At 43.8% G+C, this 23,730-nt stretch overlaps 1 protein-coding gene across 2 annotated transcripts in view; it reads right to left on the reverse strand.

Annotated features, from left to right (window-relative positions):
* The window catches only part of CTPS1 (CTP synthase 1), a 41,349-nt gene that overhangs the window by 11,844 nt on the left and 5,775 nt on the right, over positions 1–23,730 (reverse strand). For both annotated transcript variants that reach the window (XM_066572630.1, XM_066572625.1), the window contains exons 5-13: positions 23,255–23,371; positions 22,156–22,239; positions 21,989–22,069; positions 17,055–17,206; positions 12,267–12,399; positions 1,118–1,206; positions 605–699; positions 451–513; positions 241–284 (exon numbers count right to left, since the gene is read on the reverse strand). In XM_066572630.1, coding sequence (XP_066428727.1) covers positions 241–284; positions 451–513; positions 605–699; positions 1,118–1,206; positions 12,267–12,399; positions 17,055–17,206; positions 21,989–22,069; positions 22,156–22,239; positions 23,255–23,371 — 858 coding nt within the window. The remainder of the gene's footprint in view (positions 1–240; positions 285–450; positions 514–604; positions 700–1,117; positions 1,207–12,266; positions 12,400–17,054; positions 17,207–21,988; positions 22,070–22,155; positions 22,240–23,254; positions 23,372–23,730) is intronic.

Consider the following 23,730-nt stretch of genomic DNA (forward strand, 5'->3'; position numbering starts at 1 on the left):
AAGAAGAGTTATGGCATTTGAAAAGTGGAGATGAAAATCCACAAAAAAATGTAAAAAAAAAAAATCATCATTGAGTCCTTATGGCTAAAATAGGCCGTGTCATTAAGATGTGTGTATGTGGAGCTCAGAGCACTGCAAAGGTATATTGAAAACTAAAATTAAATCAGCACAGAAATTCTGACCTAATGAAACATGATAAAAGTTGAACATTAAAGTAATAGTATCAGGCTTCATACTTACTACAGGATGACTGGTTTGGGGATTAAATTCTGTAGAATTGGCATCTGTTTGAGAAAACACACATAAAAATCACTGGAAGAAAATTGTGATGCATACAATTTTTATTAATTCACAAAAAATAACTTCTATACCCAGAGCAATCTTCAAACTCTATATAATGCGCCCCCTGTCAACTAAGACAAGCATTACAAGCAATTACTGACAATTTACCTTTCCAGCCTAGTATTTCTCTGGCAAATTCAACAACTGCCAACTGCATCCCCAGACAGACTCCTGTAAAAAGACATTGCATCATGAGAACACAGCTGACAAAACTGCTTGCTGTCTCCACCATGGATCAGTAATATTCAGGGGCATAGCTCACCCAGGAACGGCTTCTTCTGTTTGCGGGCCCAGGATATAGCCTGGATCTTGCCCTCTGTTCCTCGTACACCAAATCCTCCAGGAACCAGCACACCACTGAAAAGCATGGCAGGGACAGTAGATGAAACACATTGTCAGCACACAGAGAGATCCACCTGCAGTCTCAGTTCTACTTTGATCTGACAGCTTGCATTTCTACCTCTGCAGTCTTAGTTTCCTCTGAGATATCAGAGAACCATATCACTGCTTTACTGAGAAGAGAGCACAGGGCTGACAGCATTCAAAATAATCCATTTGCACATTCAGTCACTGCACAGATTCCAGTAACTGAATGAAAGCCATCATAGAAGGGGGCAGGTTTACACAAAGCAAAATGAAATACATAACATGCAAGAAAAGCAGAGGGAGAAAGATCTAGAACAGCCAATTTGTCTTCCAAAAATATCCGTGACAAGACATCAGGATATTACTTTTTTTGCTGGAGGTAAAATAAAAGTTTGTGCATTTTCCTTACTCTGAGCTGCACAGTTTCTGCCAGGCTTCGTGGTACCGCACGGGCTCCTGCTGCAGAGTGCTGGGCTCCAAATCTGCCGAGTCTATATACTGCCAGAAACAAGACAAAGCAAAAAACGCAGGTTACTTAACAGAATCAAACAGTTACAACCTGCACCCTAAATGTAATAAGCCGGTATAATTAAAGCGAAAATGGACAAGCCAAAACGTGCCCTAGCCCAGTAATGGGCCACTTACATGGGACAATTAGCACTCAAAATTCCTTCAAACCGGACTAAATTGAACGAGTCTTGCAGTGTGAATGTAAAAACATTATTTACTATTTGTTCAGTCAGCATAAAAACCAATCACTGGATCGTGGCTTTCCCGTTCCGTGTAAACACTACCCACTTCATATAGATGGTAAAGCGCTGAGCAAGAAGTCTGCGATCCATCGGTGAAGCATGTCAGTGTAAACACTCTGCACAAGCGCCAGCTACCTTGCAGTAGCTCTGCCATAAGAGACAACACATATGTCTGCAGGACGTCCTGAACATATCGCTGAGCTGTCATTGTCCCTTGTACCACTACTAGGGGTGATCGACTGTCACACCAGCAGGGGGGCAGTAATGAGGCGCTCACCCCCAGGTCTCCAGACATGAACATGTCCGTCGTCAGTGCACAAACTGAACCTGGATTCATTGCTGAAGAAAACCTGGTTCCACCCCACAGCAGTCCAGTTTAGTTGTTCCGGATACCGCTGGAATGGAGGAAATGGTGGATGGGTGTCAATGGCAGTAGATGTAATGGGTGCAATAAGATCAAATGTCCTTCAGCCAAGTGCCTGGAAATGGTTCTACAGGATACAGGGACCTGTAACAATGGTGCCAGCTGTCTCTGGATGGCGGACAATGAAACAGTTGGAGCTGCTTATCTGACAATCCTCTCTATTGGTGTCTTTCAAGGTTGCCCTGAGCCCGCTCGTCTTGTGTGCGTGCCCTCACGCAACCACTAGTCAACACCTAAGTACCTGGTCAGAACGACCCAGGTGGCAGGCAATTTGTCAATACGATCAACCAGCTTCTCACATTCCAATAATGCATCCCTCTCAAACTTTGTTGACTGAGTGAAATCTCTTTAGTAGTGTCATAGAGGCGTCTAGTGATCAACAAGCTCTACACAAGCGGAAAAAGGTCCACTACACACAGGTAGCACCTGTGATCCTTTTTATAGGCCAAGAGTGAAACCACTTTCAGTGCCTGAGGTGGCAAGACTGATCATCTAATCATGCTATATCATTTGCATATCTGAATGAGATGTAACTGCATGCTGAGTTTTCAGCAAAACGACAACGCCTCCTAGGTGCTTGATTTTTTGACAAAGTATATTGCCAAAAGATTGAGAATCGGGCGAAATTCATGTGTACCAAGCAAAACGGACAGTATTGGACGCTCGTGATCTTTGGCTCCTCAGGTAGCACTGCATTAGAAACACTCATGATTCTGTAATGCAAATCACTGCATGGGCTCAGGAATACTTCTAGAAATCCTTGCCTATGAACACAGTTCACCGTGCAATCCATGATGTAAGCTATAGCTGTATCATGCAAAGAGGAAGCCATATATCAAGACAATCCAGATACGCTGGCATCTTCTTTGGGCCAAAACTCATTTAAAATTCAAGGGAAAATGGAAAAAAAGTGTTCTGTGGGCAGATGAATCAAAATTTGAAATTCTTTTTGAAACCACAGTGTCCCATGGACTCAAGCAGACGGACCATCCAGCTTATTAGAGCACTGTTCAAAAGCCTCCATCTCTAATGGTATAGGGTCACATTAGCGTCTATGCATGGGCAACATATACACCTTGATATGCACCATCAATGCTTAGCAGTATATAGACGTTTTACATTCACTGAAAAAGCCAAAAATACCTGAAGGTCTGCAAAGCAGACACGGTCGCCATAGGCACGATCGCCATAAGGCAGGCACAATCGCCACCGGCACAATCGCCGTAGGGCAGGCGCAATGGCCTTAAGCCCTGAGGATATGTAGTCAGCCAGACAATAATGTGTGGAGGAGCAACTTGTTCCTGGCAAGCTAATATGCAGTCACCCACTCAACCCAGCCCAGAATGGGGAGGAGTGACTGCATATACTAAAAGCCTGCACATGTGAACGATACCAAAGATGTCAGCCATTGATAGGTGGTGACCCACCATACAGGATATCAACCCTGGCTGATATGACAGCGGGTTGCCCTGTATCTCTAAGGTGGGCCACACTGGCTGACATCTTGGGCTCCCCCACCAACTAGCAAACTACATACAAAAGTACTAATGCATACTGATAAAATGCAGGTGTTAGTACTGCATTTTGGCCAAAACGCATAGGCTGACGGACCGCGTCGAGGTCACACCGCTTCCGTCAGTACCTACGCTAACTCACGATAAATTACATAAAATCACAGAGGTGTTTGTTTTTTTCTTTTTCCTCACCTCTGTGATTTTATGTAATTTATCGTGAGTTAGCGTAGGTACTGACGGAAGCGGTGTGACCTCGACGCGGTCCGTCAGCCTATGCGTTTTGGCCAAAATGCAGTACTAACACCCGCATTTTATCAGTATGCATTAGTACTTTTGTATGTAGTTTGCTAGTTGGTGGGGGAGCCCAAGATGTCAGCCAGTGTGGCCCACCTTAGAGATACAGGGCAACCCGCTGTCATATCAGCCAGGGTTGATATCCTGTATGGTGGGTCACCACCTATCAATGGCTGACATCTTTGGTATCGTTCACATGTGCAGGCTTTTAGTATATGCAGTCACTCCTCCCCATTCTGGGCTGGGTTGAGTGGGTGACTGCATATTAGCTTGCCAGGAACAAGTTGCTCCTCCACACATTATTGTCTGGCTGACTACATATCCTCAGGGCTTAAGGCCATTGCGCCTGCCCTACGGCGATTGTGCCGGTGGCGATTGTGCCTGCCTTATGGCGATCGTGCCTATGGCGACCGTGTCTGCTTTGCAGACCTTCAGGTATTTTTGGCTTTTTCAGTGAATGTGTTTGTTTTTTTCTTTTTCCTCACCTCTGTGATTTTATATAGACGTTTTAGAACATCCTCACATATGCTTCCATTCAAACGTGTCTTTCAGGGAAAAGCTTACATATTTCAGCAAGACAATACTAAACCACATACTGCATCCATCACAACAACATTGCTTCATAGAAGAGTCTAGGTACAGAAAAAGAGTAAACCCCCTAGGAAAACCAGGAAACAAATTGGATTGGAAAGGGTTAAGCAAGCCTATACTTGAATATCAAAAGAACCAAGATGCCAACAGCCAGTAACAGTACAGGAAAAATCTAAACCAACAATGAAGAAATCAAAGCAGTTCAAGACTTCCATCTTCCTCGGATCGATTATCGACCACAATGGTGAATCAGACCGCAAAATAAAACGACGCATCGCACAAGGTCGCAGCACAATGTTAAGTATTGATAAAATCTGTAAAAACAAAAACACATAAGCATTGCAACGAAATGCCAGATAGCCAACGCAATCATCTTCCCAATAGCAACTTATGGCAGCGAAAGTTGGACACAAAAAAAAACAAAAAAAATCTCAGAAGATTGGTCAGCAGCAAAAGAAGACCTGGGTGTCAAAGAACTTGCTGGCTTGATACTATAAAAGCAAACACGAATACGCAAATGATCAAACTGAAAGGAAGAAGTACAAAACAGAACAGGGTGGATCCGTAAGAGTATCCAAGAGTCAGCCCCGACTAAACGAATTAAGATAGACAGACAATTCTTCTCTTGGACTTTCAAAAAAAAAAAAAAAAAAACAACAAAAAAACTTTATACGAGTTAGCATACCTTCCCTATCGCTGCGTGTTCTAAAGCCAGGCACAGAAAGCCCACTGTACTCAAACGCCTTTCCAGCATCAACAGGGAGGCGGCATAATGGGGTTCCCTAGCACTGGAGAAACCAAAGATAAGCTTTTGATCGCATTATCTCTCGCTTCCCGTTTAGGTATGAAATCCACTTGCTTTATGTGGACCAAAAGGTGGAAGATGTGGCTGAAAATCATAAGGGATGATCTTTGAATATGATTTCATGTCTAAATTAATGAGATAGGTCTATAGCTCCCACAAACCAATGAGATCTTCCCGGGTTTATACTAATATGGGGGGAAAGGAAGCGCCAACTTCAATAGAATTAAGTGCATTTAGTAGGGGAAAAACTAAATTCTGTGAGAACACCTTAGAAATCAGTTGTGCTTCAGCAGCTGATATCAGAAGATACCGCACTGCCCCTCACCTCCAAAGTCTTTGCATTGTCATTGCTGCCTTCACCAGGGACCAGTTGGCCTCTAATAAGTGCAGCGCTGCTGGTCACTTCAGCAACACCTGACCAGCGGCACTGCTGCGCTCACTAGAGGCCGCCGGGTGCAGGAAGCACTGATAGCGCAAAGACTTTGAAGGTGAGGAGGAGCGCAGTATCTTCTGTGCAGATTTTGCCGCTGTAGAAAATCTGTAGCATTTCTGCTAGGTGTAAACATACCCTTAAGGTCTCTAATGGTGGCCAACAAGTCTATTTCAGAAAAATCAGCCTCCAACGCCTCAGGTATGTCTTGGGCCTATATGTTAAGAACCTATATATTAATTAAGATAATTTCCTGATTTTTTGCGTGCAATTCTTGTCTGATAGGGAAGTGTATTTGCCCTAAGTATCGTACAGGCATTTATAGTAATGCCAGAATTTCTCTAATATGTCATTAGTAGAATGGATTTTCTCTTTACAATAGGAGTGTAAGGAATTTATTTAAGAATTCTGTCATGGGCAGGGAGTGCGAGCAAGAAGTATGACACTTTCTCCCCCAGCTCATAATACAAGAGTTGTAGCTCATCTCTAGCACATTTATCTTTCTGATCTAAGGGGCAGCGGAGGCATGACTGAGTTTCATATAACTCCAAGTAACAGTAAGAGGTCAGTACTCTTATGCGGGCTTAAAAGTTTGGCAGAAAGTTTTGTCAGGTCTCATGCTCTAATAGTTTTTTTTTTAAGTTGTCTGTTAGCATGAGAAATCAATATACTCCGCAGGACACATTAAAGGGCTTCCCAATGGGTGAACTACTCAGTGTCGTGAACATGAGATGCTAAAAAGTTGCTAACGGATAAGCCGACCTCTGCCTGACAGACTGAGTCTAAGATTACACTATGATTTAAGTGCCACGATTAAGGATGAAGTGTGCTTTCCCCAAATGAGGGATGCCCAAATCATAGCGTGGTCAGAAGAATGGGCTCAATACCAGCATTACGAGACCTGTCCAATAGGGATGAGAAAAGAAAAAATAATCTAGGCAATGGTAAAAAATATGAGGGGCTGAAAAAAAAAGTATAATCATTAGTGATGAGCGAGCATACTCGCTAAGGGCAATTGCTCGAGCGAGCATTGCCCTTAGCGAGTACCTGCCCGCTCGAGAGAAAAGGTTCGGCTGCCGGCGATCTCTCTCTCTCCCCCCCTCCCCCCTCCCCCCTGCTGACTGCCACAACTCACCGCTCCCCTGCGCCGCCACCCGAACCTTTTCTCTCGAGCAGGCAGGTACTCACTAAGGGCAATGCTCGCTCGAGCAATTGCCCTTAGCGAGTATGCTCGCTCATCTCTAATAATCATAGTCAGTAGAGTGACGTGTGTGCCACAGATCTACAAGGTGTAACTGAGTAAGGCAACGTCTCTGCGGACAGCTCCAAAAGATGACCTACCTATAGACATATCTAAGTTGGGCTCCAGTCAATTTAAAAATCGCCACCAAGTATAATCAGGAGGTTGTCAGCAAATTTGTCAAGAGCGCCCAACACGGACTGCAAAATCCATTTGTCCCTTATTTGGAAAATACACATTAGCAATCACTACCATCTGGTATGAGGGATTTATGAAGAAGATATAAAACAACTGATTTTTTGATGCATGTACATGCATATACACTTTAGATTTAGCCTCCGCAGTAGTATTGTCATACCAGGAGGTAAAGTACTTATGGTGAAAATTAGGGATACTAGAAGTTTTACAATGAGTTTCCTGTAGCAATACTACAGAAGCCTGCTGTTTTCAAAGGGAAAAGAGTACTTGATTACACTTTTTAGCCTCATTGAGCCCCTTGATATCAGCTACATCAAAGCCTTCCAGGGAACAGGAGGGTGAATGGGATTGAGACAAACATAACGCAAATGCAGAGACACCAAAAACATCAAACACAAGTGCATGGTGCACCATAGCGCAATCAATATTGTAAGCAAGCACACTTTAAGGGCAGTACCTTTTTTTTTTTTTTAAACAGAGAAAACCAAAACTAAGAAAATTAAATAACTATGGTGAAGGCAAGTGGTATAACACCACAACAGGGTGTAACTACTGCTAAAGTAGTCGGACCCCGTATAGGGTGAACCACTGTCTGAATAAGCATTGTAACAATAACGCATCTAGTAGAAGCTGAGAAGGGGATATAAGGAAAAGGCAATGAAGTGTGTAAGGAACTAGATGAGAAAAATAATATATTAACCCCTTGCCTGACTCAGCCATGCGTTCTGGGGAAAAACATTTTAATTTGTCTCTGATGCATGCCATGCGAAGCGCAAGAGTGGCTCGGGCCCTATTGAAATCAATGGGAGATGATAGTTATCTACTGCCACTGGTGTAACAGCAGTGGCAGAGGATTCCTTCACCCCCGGGAGGGGCATGAAATAAGTGTATAAAATTTTTTTTTTTTTTAAATCATCGCCTGCTGAAAGCGCTGTGTCTGAATGGCTGAGCGCTCAGCCAATCACAGTTAGCACTCAGCCATTCGTTGAATGACAACTGAGCGCTGCCATTGATTGAATTCAATGAATGGTCAAGCGCTGCCTATGATTGACTGAACATTGTGACCAATCACAGGCAGTGCTCAGCTGTCACTCAATGAATGGCCGAGCGCTCAGCCAATCAGACAAGGCTCTTTCAGCCGGCAGGGATTTAAAATCCCCGCCGGCTGAAAGATCTTCAGTACAGAGCCAGGATGCCAAGTGGCAAGACCTGCCAGACCTGGACAATGACAGAGGACAGTATATATATTTTTTTTTTTACACAAGCTAGGGATGATTTTCAGGGAAGGGCTTATATTTCAAGCCCTTCCCCAAAACTCACTGCTGGGGTTGCCTGCATCCCACTGCTTTTAAAGGGACCAGCGGCTGTAGCATCATATTTCCTAAGATATACAAATATTTTTAAAAACATAATACTTCCAAGTCTTCCAAGTTCAGAAAAAAAAATTATAGAACTTGAATTGCTGATAAAAAGAGACATTTTTTAATTCGTAAATAACTAAAAAAAATGCATCACTTAAGTGGTTAAGAAAAGAAGAGGACAAGGAAATGGAAAGGCATGGGATGGAGAGGAAGAAGCAAAAGAAAGAAAGGAAAAAGGAAAAAAGTTAACATGGTTTGAAGCTTGTAAAAATAATGTAAAGCCACCAGATTGGGCACAGAAGATTACAGAATCCAGATGGAACCTATTCATCTTAGCATCTGAAAGCAGGCACCAGCCTAGCAACCTTCCGGGACACTGAGCGAACCGAACAGACCAGGACTAGTCCAAATACACGCCATGTTCACACATCTGAGGTGTGAAATCGAGAATATAAAGAATGAATTCATGACAAAACAAGTTATCACGGGGGTCTCAATTCTTCACAGGAACACAATTTCCGAGCAGTTTGAAGAATTCAGGGGCACTGTTGAAGATCGTTCCCTCTAAGGTGGTGATAAGAGGTGTGGAAGAATGGGCCAATCCGGAAGAGAGAGCATAGGGAGATCAAATGTGCTGAGGAAGTTAGGGAGGTCTTCCGGAGAATGTAAGGTAGCAGATTTCCCATCTTTGGAAGCTACCAGCTGTAATCGGTATTCCCCATCTATAGTTTACCCACTTCTCACGCAGAGCAGCAGTCGGACGGCTTTATGTACTTGTAGGGTATGTATGGCTAAATTTTGGAGTACTTGTACAGATGCCTTTACCACCTCTATGCGATCCTTTTTGTTCCTGGCAGCCGTCAGAATGCTCTCCTCATCCTGCAGAAATGTAGCTGACATAATTGTCACTTGCCCACGTAACAGTCTCTGACTGAAGACCCAAGGCATGGTGGATCCCAAAGCCACTGTGGGATGTTCATGAATGACAAGAAAGGAGGAGAACAGAATTTGCATAGTGAGTTCCAAGCCCTTTAGGCCCACTGTTTCAGGCACTCCTCTAATACCCAAATTGTTTAGTCTTTGACAATTTAATATCATCTGTGTGTGACAAAATCTCTGTGTACTGATGGGTATGACCTCGATGCTCATCCTATTGGGTAAGAATAGAGTCTTTGGTCTTTTCAGCCTTCTTTACTCTATGGCCAAGTTGTCGCATTTCTACTTTGAGAAATATATATCCAGCTCAAAATGTACTTGTAAAACAGAACATGGAACCTTGGTAGGCAGAGCCTTGAGGATTGCCTGTAGATCTCATTCCTCTGGCGCTGAAAATACGGGAGATGGAACAATACCTCTGCAGCACCACTTATTGGAAGGCAGTATTTCTGCAAGTCAATGTTAGACTCTTTATACAAGCCTGACTGGGAATTGAAAGCCAAGCCAGAATCTATACATAGACTGCTGTTTTGGGGTGTTTGCCCCTCAGTGTGCAGTAGGTTTCTGGCTTGGCTAATGAGAAGTCTGTGATGTCAGTCAGGAACGCCACTTTTCTCCTTAGGGAGAGGACCTAGAAGGTGAGCGAGTGAAGAGATTTATAAGGCCATTCATGCTCCTTTGCAGCGCCACCTATTGGAAGGCAGCATTCCTGCAAGCCATTGGCGCTGCAGATAACAGTGGAATCCCTGTCAGGCAAGGACTCTGATGGGACTGGGCTAAAAGTTTCAAGTGAGATGGAGAAGATGTGTCCCTCAAGGGTGCAGCAGTACCTTCAGTTTGAGATTAGGAATTAAAAGAAACATTGGATATCAGGATTTTCAGTAGAAACAGCCAAGTAGGAATCTTGGTATTTTTCCAAACCATGGCATTGAATAAGAGTTTTCAGCTATGTAGATTGTTTAGACAAAATAATAGTAGGCAATACGCAGTTCAATCAAATGCATTGGATTACACAATTCCGCTCACATTGGCGGGTTGGAATGACCTAATCCACTCGCAGAAAACAAAACACAGGATGTTCTATTTTACTGCGGATATCCACAACATAGAGCCCATTGTACTCTGGTCGTGGATATACCCACAGCCCATATGTAACTACATTGTGTACGGGCTGCGGATACCCGCGTCATTGCTAAGCGATAGTGCGGGAAATACAAACAAAAAAAGGTGTACTGCGCATGACCGCCTGTGAGAGTACGCAGCTATGCACAGTACATTACACGGTCATAATCAGGGCCATAGCCAGCTCATAGCTGGGATCTGCTGCGGGCCTCCGCAAGAGGATGCCACATACGGCCGTGTGAGTCTGGCGTTATTCAGATCACTACCTGTAATACGTAATTTACAAGTAGTCCCGGGAACGCTCGCCTTCCTGCAGTTCCAAGAGCAGTTTGTTGAGAGTCTTATATGTGAGACCGTCGCACCTTACGAAGCTTCACAGAGCGCCACTTTTTACACCTCATCCCTGCCGCTGAGGACAAGTAATCCCCCCCCAAAAAAGCACCAGTGTGCAATTGGGCGTGGAATTTATTCAGTTGTGCCCTGAAATCCAATGGGTGTTCCCTCCATTATAGGCCTAGCCATGTGTACTGTAAGCAGATTCGGGCCACACTGGGTATGTTTCTGAGCACAGGCCAAACAGGGGGATCCATTTTGGGGTGCAAGTATTTATTCATGTGTGTGCTGTACAAAAAAAAAACTGTTTATAAAATGACAATTGGCAAAAAAATGAAAACCATAATTTTTTCTTTCTGCCTTGCTTACGATTCATTCAAAAACGGTGTGGTCAAAACACGCAGTACACTCCTAGATTAATTCATTAAGGGGTCTAGTTTTCAAAATGAGGTCATTTGTGTGTGTGTGTGTGGGGGGGTAGTTCTCTGTTATTTTCGCCGCTCAAGGGCTCTACAAGTGTGCAATGGGGCCTAAATCACCTTCAAGCAAAATTTCTGTTCTGAAAGTCACTGGTGCGGCTTTCATTTTGGGCCCCGTTGTGCATACGGACATAGGATTAGGGCCACAATGGGTATGCTTCTGAACACAGGACAAACAGGGGTATCCATTCTGGGGTGAAAATCCTCTTGTGCACTATAAAAAAAAACTGCCTTGAAAATAACGTATTTGAAAAAATATGAAATTTTATTTTTTTCTCCTCTAAATTGCATTAACTCCTGAAAAAAAAACTCTGGGGTGAAAATACTTCTGACACCCCTCAGTAAATATATTAAGGGGTGAAGTTTTAAAATGGGGTCATTTGTGGGGGTATCTATCATTCTGACACCTATGAGCATTTGCGATCTTGGCTTGGTGTAGGAAAACAAAGTGTTCCTCAAAATGTTGATAATCAATGTTAAATTTGTATGTCTCCTAAATGGTTTAAAAAAAAACTAAGAAGCTTTTCCAATGTGCATCCAGAATAAAGTAAGCAGATGGAAATATATATCTTTATAACAAAATGTGTACAGTATGTATGCACATATTTGAGATATTGCAATTGAAAAAAAATTAAAATGTGTTCAAAATTTTCCCAATTTTGGCGTTTTTAATAAATATACCCAAATTCTATCGGCCTATTTTTACCGCCTAAATGAAGTACAGTATGTGGCGAAAAAACAATGTCAGAATCACTTGGATATGTAAAACCTTTACGGAGTTATTCTATGTTAAAGTGACATGCCAGAATTCCGAAATTTGTCTCCGTCACTAAGGCACAAACAGGCTTGGTCACTAAGAGGCTAAAATAAAGCATTATGCTACAGATTGTTTTTGGTGTCATAAAAGTTGCGACCACCTGACAACCATTTCTTGGCTGATCACCGACACCTTCACACAGGCAGATGATTGCATGAATGTTTGTTCACAAATCACCTGCCCGTGCAAAAAGTACTTTACAGCCTTAAGGCCTTTAAGCTAAACAAATCAATTCCAGAAACGTGCTGTACGGCGAGTTTACCTTGATCTCCAAGCGGTGGTTGATAGCTAAAGCAGAATGTTCCAGCGCTTTGATAACAGATGCATATGAATCTGAAAATTTTGTGTACTTTCCCACCAAAGCAATGCTGCAGGACTCCAGCAGACGATCGTACCTGCATCAAGAGAACAGGTTAGTCTTTAATACAGACAGAATTTAGTGAGGTCATGTGATAAGAACTCTACTCGTCATTTATACAAGGCTAAATAGTCATTTTCTCAAGGCCAGGTGCACACTTACCGTGTGTGCGAGTTGCGCCCGATTTACATGGACAGAGCGCATCGTCAGTATGTGTGCCCATAAGCTTTAAAGGGCAATTGTATGCCACCAGTTATTAGAAATAGCTGACTGTACTTTTCAATACTACTGTAGAAAAAAAAAATTTTTTTATGACAGATGTATGCAACTGTATAGATATACACTTTCATACGTCTGTCTAAGGCCGCCTGCAGACGAGCGGGTCGGATCCGGCAGCGAGAAATCTCGCCGCGCGATCCGACCCCAGAGCCTGCAGGGGCGAGCGCGTACTCACCCGCGCCTGGCGGCCCCGGCTCTTTGATGTGCCGGCTACCGCGCAGCCGGCGCATGCGCAGACCGGAGCCGGCGGCCAGGTGAGTGCGTGCTCCGCACAAAATTAGAACATGCCGCGGTTTGTTTGCCGCGCGAGATTTCGCGCGGCCAAACCGCGGCCGTCTGCATAGGAGTGCGTATTGTAATGCACTCCTATGCAGACTTTCAGCGGCGGAAATCCCGCGGGAAATCCCGCGGCGGGATTTCCGCTCGTCTGCAGGCGGCCTATATCTTACTATTAGACACAGGGTGAATTTAACTTAAAATCATAGCAAAAGTGCAACCATCATAGATGCACAAAACAGGATTATGGTTACTTAACGTAAAGTCAATTTCTCATCCCGTTCATTGGAGACACAGCAAGAACTTTAGCATAAAACTACCACCAGAAGGAGGGGGGACACTAGGCAAAGAAAGTGTTAGCTCCTCTTACTAGATATACCCCTCCTGCAGGAACAATGGGCTCCCTGCGCTCTTAAGACTGCGGATTCCTCAGCCACTCTGTCAAACGTAGCATATGTAAATAAGGGTGAGGTGCTGGGCTTTGCATGGAAGAGGCCAGGGTGTTTCAACCAGTAGAGACACTAGATCGGCATATCAAGGTCGACGTGGCCAGTCTCACGCTATGAGGCTCATTGAGATGCCCTCCATTTTGGTCTTTTTGAGGAGCCATGGAATTCGAGGAGTCAGCGAGAAGACACACAGAAAGGAGAAACGATTACATGGTATCGCTAGGGCATCTACCGCTATGGCTTGATGGTCGCAAGTCCATGACACAAACATCAGGAGTTCACTGCTGAGTCTGGGCGCCATCAGATCCACATTTGGCACACCTATTTGGAGCATGTGTCCGTGAAGACTTCCTTATGTAGCAACTAGAGATGAGCGAGTATACTCGCTAAAGGCAATTGCTCGAGCGAGCATTGCCTTTATAGAGTACCTGCCCGCTCGAGTCTGCAGGTTCGGGTGTCGGCGCGGGGGAGCGGTGAGTGGCGGCAGTCAGCAGGAGGGAAGAGCGGGAGAGAGATCTCCCCTCCATTCCGCCCCGCTCTCCCCCGCAGCTCCCCGCCGCCACCCGTACCTTTCGTCTAGAGCGGGCAGGTACTCGCTAAGGGCAATGCTCGCTCGAGCAATTGCCTTTAGCGAGTATACTCGCTCATGTCTAGTAGCAACCAACTTCCAGGATCTACTCGTTACCTACTGAGAAAGTACGCATTCAAATTTTCCACACCTGGGATGTGGATGGCAAAGATGACTCAAACACATGCCTCTGCTCAGGGTAGAATACCAGCTACCTCTCTCATCACTGTTGCACTTTTTGTGCTGCCCTGGTGGTTTAACCATGCAACAGCTGATGCGTTGTTCGTTTGAACACGGATTGGTTGGCTGGTCAGAATTTGAGACCAATGAGTCAGGGGATGGGCAGATTGCTCCAATTACCAGTACATTGATATAAAGGAATGATTCCAAGCTGGTCCACTGACCTATGGTTATCAGTTTCCATCGGAGTGGGAGGAAGGGCAACGTCAGCCACCAAATCAGGGACTGACAGACTGAGTGAAGGTCAAGGGCCAGTCCAGATCATATGCAATCTGTTCCAACTGGTTAGAATGACTCGTAGTGCGTGAGCAAAGACCTGTGCGTATTGGACCGACTCGAAAGCGGCAACCGCAAATCTCAGCACCTGCATGCCTTGGTGGATGGAGAGGGGAGTACATAATTGCTGAAAGCAAATGCATTGTTCGAGCTTGTCCTGCAGAAGGTGTACCTTCGTCTGAATTGTTTCTGAAGAACAGACCAAGAATGGTGAGCTGATGTGATTGGGTCAGGTTGGATTTTAGACAATTGATGATCTACAGGATCATGGAGTGGGATGCTGTGGGCGGAGGCAAAGCTAAGGAACCAGGAGACGGCGTATGACCGTGCGATCTTGAAGACCTTAGTCGTTTATTGGATCTGCCACATGTACATTCTCTTTGGAACGATTTCTTGGCATCAGACCCTTCGGTCTGTTTCCGACTAACCTGCCCAGCATCTGCACAATGAACATGGAGGCTTTTAAAAGGTCCTAAACTGCGACTGAGAGGAAACGTGCCCATTTTGGTTCAGGGTCCTGTAGGCCAAGTCTGGGACAGGTTTGCTGTCTGGTCTGGGAAGCAGGCAGTTTGTGCAAAGTGGCTCCTGCTGCCTGCATGAAAATATGGTGCAACAACAGGAGCAGTCAAAGTGCATCGCATTGGCCGTACTCTGCTTACTGGATTCACCCCTGGAATCCGACATTATAGAACGGGTAAATACCAAACTGCAACTGTGTACTGTGGTAGAAGCAGGCAGAGAGGCTAAAGGCAGGCTTGGGGTGAGAAGCTGCCTAGAGCAGGGTCTTATTCGGGGTCCAGACGTTCCCACAAGATGTGCAGCAGCGGAGCTGCAAATAAAATAGCATCCTGGATGTGGAAAAGGCGCAGGAAAACTGAGGCGGGTTCAGTAAAGTTATGGGGAGGGCACGCCACAAAGAGAGGCAAACAGCACCCTAGTCAGAAGTCAGACTGGCACCAGTGCGCCCCAGCAGATGTCCCACCTCCAGACTTCAGCCAGTGAGAGGGTGATGACCTGGCCAGAAGACTCAAGCTCATTTCCAAGCCAGGAAGGGCCCCTCAGGAAAGAAGGTTTGGAAAGGATGGCAATGTTCTCACCTATCACAGGTGTGTGCAAGCAGGGTCACTGGGATCACAGGCTTCGCTCAACGACTAAAGTTGGCGCGGTGGGCAAGGCAAAGAGAAAAGTCATGGACTTGGAGACAACTAGGGAAGTTAAGTCTACCCAGATTCCCACCTGGAAGAGGAGAAAGGCAAAATAAAAGTAAAAGTCAACCTGCAGAGCAGGAGGTCTGCCTCCTACAGACACACAGCTAAAACTGATTAAGGTAACACTTTCTTTGCTTAATGTCCGCCTTATATCTTGCTGTGTCCCATAATGACACAGAGGAGAAATTCTTTTCACATGGTTCATCTCTCTCATAACTGCTGTGTTTTACTATGTTTTAGCGTTCGATCTAGATGAACATCCAGGTGGAAATTCCATACTAAAGAGATGAGGAAAACACCGGTACTAGGTATTTACTAATTTCTGGTTTGTAATTTTTGACTCCTATTCGTGAAAAGTTTCTAGAAATTACAGCATTTTTCAGCTTGTGGTTCTCAAATTTCTAGTAACACTAATAGTAACTAAAAGGTTAAGAGTTTATATTTTAATACAATAAAAACTTACATGGCTACTCACCTTTCAACAAACTTTATGTGAAAATCAATGGTACAGGCAAAAGAAAAATGTAATATAATTTTTAAAAAAAATCCATTTAAAATCGGGCTCCTTTTCTCCTTCTAAACTGTTCACTCTGAAAACTGCTAAAATCCATCTTGGTAGAAAATATGGTCTTCAATATCGAAGTATTAGAAAGAGATCACTTCTTTATTAAAGATGTATAAAAAGGCCCATTCCTAAAGCTTGCAGGCTGTACATATCAGGGGATCCTTTAGTGCTCACCAGCATTTAAATCTTAATAACGTTGTCACTAGAGATGAGCGAGTATACTCGCTAAGGCACATTACTCGAGCGAGTAGTGCCTTAGCCGAGTATCTCTACACTCGTCTCTAAAGATTACTCACCTGTCACCCGCGCCGGCCCCCGAATCTTTAGAGACGAGCGGGGAGATACTCGGCTAAGGCACTACTCGCTCGAGTAATGTGCCTTAGCGAGTATACTCGCTCATCTCTAGTTGTCACTAAAACTATTAATGCTTACATGTGGTTGTCGTCTTATGTTCACACTACAGAAATGTGGTGTAAACACGTTCTTAGATTTCTATCCATTGAAGCCTGTATATTTAGGACAAAAAGTTAGACTAAATAAAGGGTCAACTATGTGGAATCCCCAGTTATCTCCCCTAATTCCATGAGAAAAGAAGGATGTGATTATTGGAGTAACTGCTAAATCTATCCTCGTCTACCCAAGAAAGGATTGGTGTAGGGGTTGATGAACTAACTAATTTTTTACTTTTTTTTTTTTTTTTTTTTAAAGTGAAGATTTGTACACCAGGCTGTTATTAGAAGGGTCTTAATCTGATACTTTCTGGACCCATTGCATCCTAATAAACAAACATCACTGCATTGTCATTTTGTGTATGAATATGAGTCTTTTTACCTATCTGCCATCTCTTTCCACTTCATAAGCAATTTACGAGGCTGGCGCCCAATAGAAAGATCCAGTCGTTTCCGGAAATATTCCACCACTCCCTGTACTTCCAGCAACGGTGGAACTCTGTATATCGAAGAAACATCATGGACACAGATCACCTAGAAGATATAGGGATGAATCAGACAATCTACATTGTAGAGCGAGTGAGCATTCCCCAAAAATGTGGTAAAAGTCTAGCAGGCAGAAACCCATAGATATGCTCAAAAATATTTATAGACAGACAATCTTACTTTATCAAATGAACCGCATTGATGGTCACCCTGTAAAATCTATGGTAATAAGAGTTCTGACAGCGGCATTTACAGGGCCGAGAGAGAGGGGAAGAGGCTCCATGGCAGCCCAGGGCCTTGTGAAAGCCCCTAAGAGCTGCCATAGATTTTCTCCCAAGCCCAGTTTGATGCCTGTAAACGCATGATACACTGAAATTTCTAAGCATTTTGTTCAATTAGACTTTCAGCAGTTTACGTTGCCATTAAGCATTAAAGAAGCTGTCCCGTTACAAACTTTTTTTCAAATTCGATCCAAATAAGTTAAAACAATATTGTACTTACCCATCCTCAGTCCCAGCGATCCAGCATTGCAGCCTCTGACAGGTAGCCATCACCTACTTCCTCTGTCACAGACTCGGAAGAACGCAAAGCTACAGCTCTGCATCACCAGGGTTCAGACAGTCTGTTTTATAGTTTTAACTCATTTGGATCTAAATTTTAAAAAGTCACTTTGTAACTAGACAACCCCTTTAGTATATATTTTTTTAAATACTAGTAAATTTACTTACGATGAAATCCATTTCTCATCCCAGGAAGACCTTGGGGGTATAGCTACTGCTACTAGGAGGCAGACACTAATCAGAAAAGTGCTAGCTCCTCCCACCACCTATACCCCTTCCCCGCAGGCACTGAGCTATATCAGTTTGTGCAGAAAGAGAAATAAATACACATGAAGTGACTGGATGGTAAGCAAAGAGCGAAGTCCATGGAAGCTATGAGGAACCTTCTGGAAGTGCAATCTGAATGACAAGCAAATAAAAAGATAGGGTGGGTGCCGTGTCCCATAATGAGTATGACAAGAAAGGGATTATACAGTAAGTTTTCTCTTCCATGTCATTGGGGAACACAACAAGAGCTTGGGATGTTTTAGAATAGTACCCAAAGGACGGGGAGAATATGAAATGTTCATGCACAACCAGCTGTTCATGAACTAGAAAAAAGTGGGAGAAGACTAAGAAACAGATTCAGCTAAGAAGACAGAGGCTCCATGCTGACAGGCAGCAACGATCTACCATTAGTGGAAGAAGCCTCAGGGAAAGAGAAAAGGGCAAGCACAACTGGAGTGCCACTGAAACTAGATGAGAAGGGGCAACCGAGGAAGGAGAGCGCCCTGGAAAATAAAAACCGGTTGAAGAAACTTGAGGGTTGGAGAAGGAGACGGGGCAGAGTACAAAAAGAGCCACCAGGACTGTTAGAGAATAATAATAATCTTTATTTGTACAGCGCCAACGTATTCCACAGCGCTTATGAACAGCAAGAGCCATAGTGCAAGACGTCCGTTGACTCATGGGGTGAATAAGAATATATTTCGACCTTTAACCCTTTGCAATCCAATTTTGGATTCAGGGTTTCCTAAAAGGCTCTCTCTTTTTGCTGTTATACAACGGTGCCCTCTGCTGGCTAAAGCCAGTGTGTGTGCGCCAGAGAGGCTCCGATAGCGGAGTGGCTGGCAATAGACTGTAAGAATACCCTGTCGGACGTCTTCTGACATTGGAGCTGTACAAGCTTCAATCAGAATGTAGAAAGACGTCAGAAAGGGGATTAGAAAGGGTTAAGGGTCAGAGAACCGGTGGTAAACAACTTAGTCTTCCTTGTCAGTAAGCAAAAAGAAGCCCGGTTTTATGGAGATTGACCCACGTCATGGATCAATCTGTCCTTAGTCGCAGATGATGGCAACTCTGACGTCCACTCCAAGTATCTAGATTCAAGGCGGCTGTGACTTGTGAAACTATAAGCCTAGTGTCAGTCTACAGCATGATCATGGTAATGGGTCTCTAATTCAATGCTTAATATGGCACCGCTTGTTAAGGTTGTGTATTCGGGACCTGTGGTTCTAGAGATTTCCTTGTGCACACCTTCACAGGTAAGGGTTAATTGAGCTGGCTGGGTGTGGTATTCTCCACCAGCCAATCCCCCTTGTCTGCTGCAGATGAATACCAGCAACTCTTGTGAGAGATGGCTGGTCATTTTAGTGCTTTAAGTATCACTGTTTATCCAACTCAGAGCTGGGTTATGCATACTAGTCTGTTGTGTGTGTCTCACCTTCCCGGAAGACGGAATGGACACCTGCTATCCCTCCACTCCTAGAACCGATCAGTGTTAGGTTTGGTGCCGGGGAAACAGAAGACTGGGCAATAGTTCCAATAACAATAATGGTGAAGGTGCATTTGTGAAGAAGCCACCATCCTTAAGGGTCAGGAAGGCCCATCCCACAATATATCATAAGTATCAGGCCCCAGAACTGTAGAAGAGGAAATGATCCCAAAAACCCAGATGGGAAGTAAAATCCAGGTTAGGGAATTGCAAAGTTCAGAGCTTTTGGTTCCAATTCAACAAGTCGGGGTGGTTCTCACCAAGGAAATCAATGTGATTGTGAAAAAACAGTGCATTGTGGAGGAAGCCAAGCTGCCCAAGGCCTATATGCAGAGTGAAATACAGAACTGTAGGTACTCTCTGGAGGAAGCTGGTACTTCACTGTGTTCCTGGGACAGGAGAATCCTAAGCAGAGGGGAACAGGTGGAGGAAAGGCTTCTTGAACTACCACCCATAAAGAAACTGTAAAAGCTTCATAAGGTGTCTAGAGCAGTGCGGCTATCAAAGTACAACAGTTATAGAACTTCATAAGGGCAATAACTGTTCCAAAGAAAGGGATATTGACAGACCAACAGTAACATGAGCTGCCTCTTAGGACAGTCGCACTATGGTATAGGAGAAGATAGTTCATTGTTATAGAAACATTTCAACTGAAGGAACCCAAGAATCCTGCACTGTTACTCAGATCAACCGGTTGAAGTAACAACCAGAGGGTCCTATATGTGAAATTCCTGAGGCTATCTGCTGCAGGCAATACATTAACATGGCATGCCAGATATAAGGGCTTGGAGAAATGTATTCTTTTCTACAAGGGGGAAGTGAGACAGCTTCATGAGCCGCATGACTGCGAGATTCTGCCATGGCAGCCTGAATAGCAGGAATCTTAGGTGACCCCATGGCTGGTAGGAAGCGGAGTGGTTAATGCTACTCTGGTCCACTTTGTCTTCTTGCAGGAGGGAGTAATAGATCTGTAGAGGAGGAAGTCTGCCTCTTACAGGCATGAAAATAAAACAGATTTAGTTCAGTGCCTGCAGCAGAGTAAAGCTGGTGGAAGGAGCCAACATCTTTTTGTTCAGTGTCCGCTTCCTTGTGGCAGTAGCTATACCCAAGGTCCTGCTGTGTCCCCCAATGTCACAGACTAGAAACTACCCTATTCGCAGTTATCACAACAAAAAAGAAAAATTGGGTATTGCTGTGTGTGTAATAAATATATATATTATATATCAATTAAAGTAGCATTTATCTTACGCAGTGAATGTTGTCAGAATACCAGACTACAGAATGTAAGAATTGTGCTTTCTGTCCACCCCTTCAAGGAGAAAAAAAAACCTGAATAAAAAGTGATCAAAAAGTCATATGGACCTCAAAATAGTACAGCAAAAAACAAGCCCTGAGAATGGCTAATCAAAAGGGAAAAATAAAGTTATGAAAGTCTGAAGATAGCAACAAAGTTTTTTCTAGGAGAAAAAAAAGTAAAGCAATTACATTTTTTTAATACACACACACACAAAGGTTTTTTTTGAATTTGGTATCGCCATAAATTGAACTGACCCATGGAATGAAGGTCATAAATGCTGTACAGAATGACAAAATTGTGCGTGTGTGTGTGTGTGTGTGTGTGTGTGTGGGGGGGGGGGGGGGGGGGGGGGGGGGGGGCGGTTATCCCTTTTACCCATTTAGAAAGTTTTTACGTTTCATCCTACAGAAAAACAAGCCCTCAGGTAGCCATGTTGCTATCAAAATAAAAAAAAAGTTAAAAATTTGTGAAAGTGGGGAGGAAAAAATGAAAACAAAATGCAAAAGAGGGCTGTGAAAGGGAGGGATTAAGAGTTTTTCCCACTAAGAACATTTATCACCCATTTATAGGCTAGGATAAATGAATGATTGTTCAGAGACTCCCACACCAACTTGATCACTAGAATGTTTATCCTGAGTAACCCACTCCTCCTCCAGTGGAAACCGTGTACAGCTTGCATCGGCTTCCTAGACTTTGAATGGAGCAGCACTGCACATACTGGACTACTGCTTCACTCAAACATTCCCCGCTGTCACATGCTGACAGTGGGGAGTAAATGCTCTGCAGAGGAAAGAAAAAAAATGCAGGATACATCAGATTCTCAATTCTCTGTGGACTGGTGACAAGAGCCTAGCTGGTGGCCTGTATTCTATACACAATGCACAGAGAACAGTAAATTCTGCTCTCTGTCTGAAACACACACAGTGGAGAAGTGAATAAACTTCCCATTAGCTACAAGTGTCTTTCCCTCCACCCGTCTCCTCTCAAAGAGCATAAAGACTTATCCCTCTTCTCCAATACCCACTGTGCACTTTCCAGTAACACACTTGGCAACAGCAGAAAAATAGAAAGGAGACCTCTAGTAGCCAGCACTTTAGCACAAAAATGTCATTTTAGGCAAACGGCTTTGCTAGATATCCCATTGTCTATCACAGAAGCACAAATTATTTGAAAAGTTAGTGGCTATTTAAACCAATCCTGGGCATGTATGAAAATCTTACTTGCTCAGGTTCAACATGACAAAACATTGAGATCTTCTCCTTTACTGAGGTCTCCATAGGTGTGGTACACCTGCAAACAATCTGCAGAAAAAAAGTAGTAAGACATGGATTGATCTAGTCCGCAAGAAACTTAATTCAGGTGTTTACATATAGGAGAAATTATTTACCAGATCTGGCGAGAGGCCCAGTCCCCGAAGCTCCCGTACACTGTTCTGAGTGGGCTTGGTTTTCTGTTCACCAGTGGCACTTGGCTGCAAGTAATAGGAGAAAAATTATATGCAACTAGTTTACATCTAGCAATTCCTTGACTTTAAACCTTCATTTCTTTTGGTATTTTAAATGGGTTTTCTGGTACTTTTCTAATGATGACCTGCCTGGTGCCCCAATGGGAGGCTGTGCCTGTAATACTAACCAGGCTGCTGCAATGTGGACAGAGCTGTCTGCTTCTGGGTCTGCACCCACTGAAAGCAGACCTGGCAAACAGCTCATTGACGGGGATCCCAAGCGGTGGACACCTGATGACTTATTCTCAGAATAGGACATCAATAGAAAAATCCCAGAAAACGCTTAGGCTACAGTGTTGTCCTGGAATTCATTGAATGGACCGAGCGCTGCCTGTGATTGGCTGAGCGCTGTGACCAAACACAGGCAGCGTTCAGCTGTCATTTGAGGAATGGCTGAGTGCTACCTATGATTGGCTGAGAGTTCACTCAATCAGACACAACACTTTCAGTACAAAGCCGAGATGCCATGCGGCAAGACCCATCGGACCCCGACAGCGGCGGAGAGGAAAGTATATATATTTTTTACCCAAGCTAGGGAGGATTTTTAGGGTACCATTTGGAGAGGTGAATATATATTTCTTTACACAAGCTAGGCATGATTTTCAGGGAAGGGCTTATATTTCAAGCCCTTTCCGCAAAAATCACTGCTGGGGTTGCCGGGCAGGCCATTGCATCATATCTCCTAAACTATACTAAATATAAGAGAAAAAAAATCCACTCTCAAGTTCAGAAAGAATCGTGGAATTTAAATTGTTAAAAAGAAAAAATTGATTTTTTTAACCCGTAAATAACTAAAAAAATGCGTCACTCAAGTGGTTAAACCACTAGGTACGCAAAACTGCTTAAAAGTGTCCAGTCATTTAGGAATGGGATAATAGTTGCTAAGCGTTTAAAGCAATGATCATAAAATAAAATACAAAGTTCAGGTAATCGCACATACATGAGGTGCCACCTTTACTAGAACACCTGCTGTTGCCCTTACCTGAGGTACAAGACTAACATGTATGTTACAGAAGTTCTCTCTTCGAACTTTAAACTGGAACTGTCGGAAAGCTTCTATGAAGGGCATGCTCTCAATGTCACCCACGGTTCCACCGAGCTAGAAGAAAGCCAATATGGGGGTAAAGTCAGTCATTCAAGATGCTGCAAAAACAAACACACGGCCTGGTACAGACTACACTACCCCCTTGTTCTCCACAGTCTTTCAAACAAGAAACTAATCTAAATTTTAGTCTAAACTAATCAAAACTAATCACCACATGCCAGAAACTGATTGCTTAGCATTATTAAAGTCAGCACAACAATAGGAGGAAGTGTCTCCCCTGAATAGAACAAATGCACTTGTCATGTTAATGAATCCCAAAGTAAAACATTGTCATTTCTGCGAGATGAAACCGAGAGTAATCAGCAAATCCAGTAATTAAGAAGGTTGTCATCGAGATTGTGAAAAAAATAAAT

Source organism: Eleutherodactylus coqui, chromosome 1 (genome assembly GCF_035609145.1).
Source record: "Eleutherodactylus coqui strain aEleCoq1 chromosome 1, aEleCoq1.hap1, whole genome shotgun sequence".
Taxonomy (NCBI): domain Eukaryota; kingdom Metazoa; phylum Chordata; class Amphibia; order Anura; family Eleutherodactylidae; genus Eleutherodactylus; species Eleutherodactylus coqui.